This window comes from Teleopsis dalmanni, chromosome 1, assembly GCF_002237135.1.
Source record: "Teleopsis dalmanni isolate 2A chromosome 1, ASM223713v2, whole genome shotgun sequence".
NCBI classification, from domain to species: Eukaryota; Metazoa; Arthropoda; class Insecta; order Diptera; family Diopsidae; genus Teleopsis; species Teleopsis dalmanni.
Genome location: NC_051846.1, coordinates 97,899,304 through 97,908,133, shown reverse-complemented (window position 1 = coordinate 97,908,133; position 8,830 = coordinate 97,899,304). Strand labels below are relative to the sequence as shown.

At 40.5% G+C, this 8,830-nt stretch overlaps 1 protein-coding gene across 1 annotated transcript; it reads left to right on the top strand.

Annotated features, from left to right (window-relative positions):
• The first annotated feature begins 6,031 nt into the window (after nucleotides 1-6,031).
• On the top strand, nucleotides 6,032-6,643 carry LOC119689910. Its single transcript, XM_038104846.1, has one exon. The coding sequence runs from the start codon at nucleotides 6,032-6,034 to the stop codon at nucleotides 6,641-6,643; it is 612 nt and encodes a 203-aa protein (XP_037960774.1).
• The last annotated feature ends 2,187 nt before the right edge of the window (nucleotides 6,644-8,830 follow it).

Below are 8,830 nucleotides of genomic sequence, written 5' to 3'. Positions count from 1 at the left end.
TTACAAAACAATACTCGAAGCATTTGTGTTGCCAAAAATTGTATCCAATCAACCATCGCAACACTTACAAATTTCAAATTGGAATCTGCCCAATAACATCCAATTAGCAGATCCTACATTCTATAAGTCTGACAAAATTGATATGTTGCTTGGAGCAGAATTTTATCATCAACTCCTAAGTCCTGGTCAAATACAACTTTCAAGGGAACTACCAATTCTACAGAACACTGTGCTTGGATGGATCGTATCTGGAAAAATCCAAAATGCTAACACAATGATTGCAACATGTGGAATAGCATCAGAAGATAGTTTAGAAAACACAATAGAACAACTTTGGAAGGTTGAAGAAGTTGATACTCACTCAAAGGTCTTATCAATAGCAGAACAACAATCTGAAGCTCAATTCACTCAAACTACATATCAGAATGTTACGGGACGATTCATCGTTCGTCTTCCTTTTATAAATGACAGATTCGCTTTGGGAGATTCGAAAGACATTGCTACAAATAGATTTCTAGCACTAGAGCGTAGACTTTCAAAGGATAGTCACCTCAAACGACAATACGTAGAGTTTTTAGATGAATATGAAAATTTGGGGCATATGACCGAAATAGATATTGAAAGGATTATGTCACCACATTACTTTATACCACACCATTGTGTGCTTAAACCTGATAGTACCACCACCAAGTTACGTGTGGTATTTGATGCATCATCCAAAACAACATCAGGGCAATCTCTCAACGATTTACTACACACCGGACCAACTGTTCAAAGTGAATTACTATCTATTTTATTACGATTCCGTCTTCCTCGTTATGTGTTTACAACAGACATTGAAAAGATGTACCGACAAATACTTGTACATCCAGAAGACAGACAATGTCAGCTTATCGTTTGGAGAAATGAACCAAGTCAACCGATAAAGTACTTTGAACTCAACACAGTAACATATGGTACTAGATCAGCACCGTATCTAGCAACCAAATGTTTGCAAGTTTTAGCTGATGACAATATGCAAAATTATCCATTAGGTGCATCTGCTCTCAAACAAAATTTCTATGTAGATGACTGTTTACACGGGGCAGATAGTCTGAGAACATTGTTGGAAACTCAGAGTCAATTAAACAAAATACTGACAGCAAGCGGTTTTAAATTGCGAAAATGGTGCGCAAATCATCCAAGTCTACTACAAGGAATTCCACACGATGACTTAGAAGTCAATTTAGATTTAGAAAATAATAACGATACAACAAAAACTCTTGGGTTATCCTGGTGTCCAAAATCTGATAGTTTATGCGTCAAGGTTAAATTGGAACCTGTTTGCAGCACGACGAAGCGCAGTGCAACTTCAGATTTAGCAAGGCTATTTGATCCACTAGGACTTTTGTCACCAGTTGTGGTGATGGCAAAGATCTTTATTCAAGAATTATGGAATTTAAAGATGGATTGGGATGAAAAACTGCCGACTGAATTACATAAACAGTGGTTAGAGTTCCGGAACAATTTGACGAAAGTAAATTGTCTACAGATATCTCGTCATATTTTCAAGGGCGAAGTTCCTGCCAACATTCAATTACACATCTTTACAGATGCATCAGAAAAGGCATATGGTGCTGCAGCGTATTTGCGATCAACACTTCAGAATGGTCAAATTATTGTACGACTATTGTGCGCTAAGTCTCGGGTTGCACCTTTGAAAAGGTTGACATTACCTCGTCTCGAACTTTGTGCAGCTGTGGTTGGCGCAGAACTAGCAACAAGAATAAAGAACGACCTACAAATAAGAAATTACCAGACGTTCTTTTGGTGTGATTCACAAATAGTGATATCATGGATCAACTCTCCATCATCAAAATTTCACACTTTCGTTGCAAACAGAGTAAGCAACATTCATCAATTAACAGCCACAAGTCAGTGGCGCCACGTCAGTTCGGAACACAATCCAGCTGACATTTTATCAAGAGGCCTTGCACCCCATAAACTACAGTCATCAAGTATGTGGTTTTATGGACCTATGTTCCTGCATGGTCGGGAAGAACTGTGGCCTTCAAAACCATCATCAGCATTAAAATCCGAAACCCTCATTGATCCTGAACGGAAGAAGGAAACTCAAGTATCTACATTGTCTGTTGTTGAAGGCACAGCAAATCCTGGAGAGTTCATATATTCAATAAGACACAACAACTCATTTGGAAGACTTCAACGGATATTATCGTATACTTTAAGATTCGTAAAAAGAATCAGAAGAAAACAAAATGATCATTCAAGCAATTTTTTGACTCCAGATGATCTAGATGCAGCACATCAGGTCATCATCAAAAGCATTCAATATGCAGAATTTAAAAATGAAATCAAAATTATGAAATCTGATGGAAGAATAAATAAGTCCAGTGCATTGGCATCACTGGCACCTTTTATTGATAATACAGGCATCATAAGAGTTGGTGGACGGTTGGATGCAGCCTCATTATCGTATGACGCCAAACATCCTATGTTGTTGCCTTATAACGACCCCATTGTCAAATTAATAATGGAACAAGTCCATAAGAAATACATGCACTGTGGTCCGCAGTCTCTCCTAGCTAACATGCGTCAACGATACTGGCCAATTAAGGGCAAATTGATGGCAAGGTCAGTAGTACAACATTGTGTACGTTGTACTAAAGTAAGACCACGATTTTATGAACAACTGATAGGTAATTTGCCAGCGACAAGAGTACAACCTGGGCGACCATTCCTCACCACTGGCGTGGACTTTTGCGGACCTTTTTGGATACATTACAGAATCCGAGGCAAGAAAACACCACACGAAGGCGCAGATCAAGACGAGCCACCTAAAAAGTATTCACGGCCAATGTCTAATTCATTACTGTGCGCAATGTTATTATCTCTATTATTCCTGCCATTGGTATTAGGGAATTCAGTGAATGTAACACGTTTCGACAATAACTTAGGAATATACTTTGAATCCATTGGTTTGATGAAAGTAGCAACGGCAGAATGGAAAATGATTGTTTACTATGATATTCATCCATATTGGACCGAAATGGACTCCTTCAACAACGGGACTAAAACTATCAAACGTTTATGTTCAGAATTGCAAGCACATACAGCATGTACTTCTCTCTATACTCATTTTAAACATGTAAGAGATGAATTGTTGCAAGACCAAATATTATTATATAAAAGCCGGAACAAGCGAGCTGCAATTAACATAGTAGGAAATATTGCACACACCTTATTCGGAGTGCTTGATTCAGACTACGCTGAGAGCATGTCTGACACAATAAACCAACTTAACAGTAGAGATGATTATGCAATGCAGTTAATTCATAATCAAACATCTATTATAGATTCCACAATAAATATAATCAAACGAGATGAAGTTACCATGCAGTCCCGAATGAATCATTTGCAAAAGCAGGTTGATGAGTTTCTGAATAGAATTGGAACTACAACAGAACAAATACATGTCACTCAATTACTACTTTCATTATCTGCAGAACTCACATTAATGGTATCCAATCTTCAACACATCCAGTCGGAGATAATTGATGTGCTTACAGATACACATCATGGTAAAATCAGTCCACTGCTATTAACTCCTGATCAATTAACAAAGGAGATTAACAGAATCAAAGGCCACTTACCAACATCGCGTACACTACCGTTCACAGAAGACAATTTGACCGATTTTTACAAGCTAATGAAAGTGAAGTCAACAACTAAAAATCAGCATGTATTATTTTTAATACAACTACCACTGCTAGACAAGCAGCAATTTGAATTGTTCAAGACAACACCGATACCGGTTGTAATAAACAAAACTATGATAATTATCAAAACTGAAGTGGAGTACTTGGCAACCAACACTGTTCGAGATCAGTACATTCCATTTGATGACCATGAATTACGGGAATGTTTTTTAACCAAGGATAATATATACCTTTGCGCTAATAAACAAACAAGACTAGGTATAGCATCATCAGTACATTCATGTGAAATTAATCTATTTAATGGTAATCAGTCAACAACATGCAATATAATAAAACTTCAAGGAAATATTGCATTGAAACAACTACACAACCCGAACCAGTGGCTATACGCAACAAAATTCGAAACATTGATGTCAGCTAGTTGTGAGACCTACTTAAGTCAGTTCTCACTGATAGGATCCGGAATGCTTACATTTGGACCTACGTGCATCATTAAAAACGCAGAAATAACTATACATGGCCACTATTTTATCTCCAGCACTGTATCCACGTCATTTCCACGATTTGGAAACTTATCAACAGTTGTACACATTAATGAGATGCAGAAAATCTTCAATACAACACCAAATGATGTAAAAACACAACTCAAGGAACTCACAGAATTGCAAAATCGGCTAACTAAGGAAAAGTTGACATATCTTCCCTCTAGAGTGCGATTAAACAGTATTCATCATCATACGATAAGTTATTTGGCGTTGTTAATTTCTATAACAATAATCATAATCATTACTTGGAAAACCAAACACAACAGATGTCAGAAACACACAATAAGCGAAATTTCAACACGAGGAAATGATATGCAAAATGCAGAATTACGTCAACAAAATTTGGACTTCACTGTGACCACAACCTAGGACAAGTTGAGTTGGCACTCAACGGCGGGGAGAATGTTTATGTTTGCATTTAATTCATATTATTTTATATTTTTATTTTTTATGATATTTGGTTACATGTGTTTACATATTATTTGGGCCAACACTGCGACCAGTCATTGACCAACAAAAAGTGCAATTTTGCATTATCAGCTTTTCTTGTTGGTCAATGCACTGAAGAAAGTATGTAATATGTTGGCCTATAATTATGTCAGCACAGCGTAGGCAAATTTATTTATTTGTGAATTATGCATTAATATTTATTGTCAATTAATGCATAATTTAATAGCTTGTTAATAAAATAATTTTGTATAAATATAAAAAATAATGTTAATAAAGTTCAGAAGGAAAAGAAAAATCAATTATAACTTTCTTACTTTCTCGCATCGGTTAGTTTGGGTTTCAAGTGCTCAAACTAATCAAAATAGAAAATACAAGTAGTTTGGGTTACAAGTGCTCAAACTACATTACATATAAAAATTGGCTACCAAGCTAACACAGATTAAGGATCTGGGTTAGCACCAAGTAGCGTACACCCTTCTATATCATCCTTTCTACCTAGTTCATGGCCTTGCTTTCTGATTTAGATGAGCCTAGTTCACTAGGTATTAATTTTATTTTCTCATTCCTCTCTCCCATGATTACTGGAATGAAGTTTTCACATTGCTGTGCAAATCTTCTCCTTTCATTCCGTTCGTGATTGGTTGCATAGAAAGCACACATAATAAAATAAATGCACCGCACCATAGCAAGGAGGCTTATTTCATAGAAAGCATTACTATAGCTTAATCATGCAGGCAGTTTGCGATGCAAATGGTCTTTTTATAGACGCGTATGTTGAAGAACCTGGTTACTTGCATGACAGCCGAGTTTTACGTAGATCACAACTATATAGTTGTAACGACACATTTTTCTAGTCGTTTTGTTTGTTGGGATAGTAAAGGTTCGTTGCAATAATATTTTTATATACTGAAATAAAGTTATTAAACTGAGATAAATAGATTTGTGGCAGCACCAGCCAAACATATGCACGTTTGCAGCACCAGAAAACATGTGCACGTTCGCAGCACCAGACAAACATGTGCATGCTTGAACATATGAACGACACGAAACACGGACACGCAATGAATGCATATATAGAGCAACAGCACTTGTGCACGAGTCAGTCGTTCGTTACACACGGCGTGGAATATACTAAACTGGTGACCCCGACGTGATCAGTTCTTTTCAGAACTGTTCACTAATTAAGAGTATATTTCATCAATACACAAAAAGTTCTTTTCAGAACTTAAAAATATATTGCGTCAGCATACAAAAAGTTCTTTTCAGAACTCGGTGAGCAGAGTTCCGGCTTAGTGGCAGTGCGAAACTAAGGAAAAAATGTCGGTGCAAAATGAGAATGCAGCATCGCTCGGACAGCAGCGCGAAGACTCGGCACCAGTGGTGAATCGCGTTTCGGTGAATGTGCCTCCGTTCTGGCACGAGCGACCCGAAATCTGGTTCGCGCAGATCGAGGAGGAGTTCGCGGTAGCAGGTGTGTGCAACGATATGACGAGATTCAACACCGTAGTGGCTGCCATAGAGTCCAGCATCGTAGCCGACGTGGCTGACGCAGTGCTTCATCCGCCAGCAGCAAACAGGTACGAGAACCTAAAAAAACAAATAATCGAATGGTATGGTGAATCAGAACAGCGTAAAATTCAGCGGCTGTTATCAGACGTTCAGCTTGGCGATCGTCGGCCTACTCAATTGCTAAACGAACTGACGACATTGGCGAAAGATAAGGTGAGCGACGAATTCCTGAAAACACTTTGGCTCCAGCGTTTGCCACCACAAGTGCGCGCGATTCTTCAAACGTCAAGCGTAGAATTGAGCGAGTTAGCCAAATTGGCTGACAAGATTTGCGAGGCAGGCGACTATCATCAGATCTCGGCAATGTTTTCAGGCAGCGGTAGAACCTGGTCCGAAGCAGAAAAGTGTATCAGCGCTTAGACTAAATCGAGCAGCGGTTGAGTGATCTAGACATGAACTCCCGTCAACAGCAAGGTAGGCGTTCATTGAGAGGCCGCAGCCGACCACGTTCCCAATCGAGCAATCATCCAGAATGGTGCTGGTTCCACTCCAGGTATGGGCGCAAGGCTCGCAGTTGCAGACAGCCATGTAATTTTACAGTATCATCGCATACAAAAAACTAAGCGCTCCTTCACCGTCGTCGAGCCGCAACAATTAGCTCGACTCACCATTAAAGATCCAGTAACGTCCACCATATTTCTGATAGATTCCGCGGTCATTTTTGCGTAATTCGTGCAAAACGAGCAGCGCTTCATCAGTGAATTTGTTTGCAGCCAACGGCACCCCCATTCGCACGTTCGGGGAGAAGCGTCTTCAATTGTTCCTTGGGTTGCGCAGAGATTTCCCATGGACTTTCGTAGTAGCAGACGTCAGATGTCCTATCGTCGGTGCCGATTTCCATGCGACGACTATCGAATGCTAAACGCACAGACGAAGCCCGACCGCTACCCAATTCCATTTATACATGACGTGACGTCTATCCTACAGGCAAAAACTGTGTTCTCAAAGATAGATATGCAGAAGGCGTACCATCAGATTCCAGTAGCAGCCGCGGACATACCAAAGACCGCCATTATAACCCCGTTCGGCTTGTTCGAATTCAAATTTATGACCTTCGGACTCCGCAATGCAGCTCAAACGTTCCAGCGATTCATCAACCAGACGTTGGGTGACTTAGACTTCGCATTCGCTTATATTGATGACATCCTCATCGCATCTAAGAACGACGTAGAGCATGAACAGCACTTACGTGAAGTGTTCGAACGCTTAAGGCAAGCTGGATTAGCAGTGAATTTCGATAAGTGTGAGTTTGGCCAGAAGAAGATCGAGTTTCTGGGATATATGATTGAAGCCGAAGGATTTCGCCCCACAGAGAGTAAAGTGCAGGCTGTACGTGTGTTCCCGCTACCTAAAACCGTTAAGCAGTTGCGGCAGTTTCTAGGCATGATAAACTTCTATCGCCCATTCTTGCGAGGTGCCGCTCACAGTCAACAATGCTTTTTTCGCTACCGCCTGGCAACCGCAAAAATGATCAAACAGCAATCCCCTCGACGCCTGATGCCGTGGCGGCGTTTCAGCAGTGTAAAGATGAACTGGCGCAGGCCGCCCTGCTTAGCTTTATGGCGCCAGATGCACAGCTGACTCTTACAACTGATGCCTCAGGAGATGCAGTTGGGGCCGTTCTCCAGCAAGTAGTAAAAGGAGTGCAGCAGCCATTGGCGTTCTACTCAAGAAAATTGAGTCCAGCTCAAATGAAATACAGCGCCTATAATCAAGAGTTGACAGCGGTTTATCAAGCTGTCCAATATTTCCGGTATGCGTAAGAAGGTCGCGAGTTCATAATATTCACCGACCACAAACCACTCGCGTATGCATTTCAGCAAGCAAGCGAAAAAGCATCTCCTAGACGAGCACGACAACTAGAGTTTGTGAGCCAATATTCGACCGATATCCGTCACATAGCGGGAGCTGATAATGTGGTAGCAGACTCCCTTTCTCGAATTGCAGCAGTCCAGTGTGAAGCAAGCGAGATGGAAAGAATTGCGGTTGAACAAACAACAGACCCAGAGCTGCAGAAATTGTTAGACGACCAGCCCGGAAAAACGTTAGTATTAAAAAAGTGGAAACTACCAGATTCAGACGTTGAACTGTACTGCGATGTTTCCAGCACCCACATTCGCCCATACGTTCCAGCAAATTGCAGGCAGCAGGTATTGTCCAAGCTTCACTCTTTGTCTCATCCCGGAATCAGAGTAACTCTCAAATTCGTCCAAACAAAATACGTGTGGCCCGGTATAGCTAAAGATATAGCAATTTTCGTCCGAAGGTGCGTTGTATGTCAAAAATCCAAGGTTCAACGCCATACCCGTATGCTTATCGGTTTTTTTTCTACGGTAGATGGCCGATTTCAACATATTCACATGGATATAGTGGGTCCATTGCCACCGTCGCAAGGAAAGCGTTATATTCTCTCATGTATTGATCGTTTTTCGCGTTGGCCAGTAGCCATTCCAATAGTAGGCATTATAGCAGAAGAGGTGGCAGCAGCATTCATTGATGGCTGGGTTTCACATTTCAGCACTCCGCATGCAGTCACAACCGACTTAG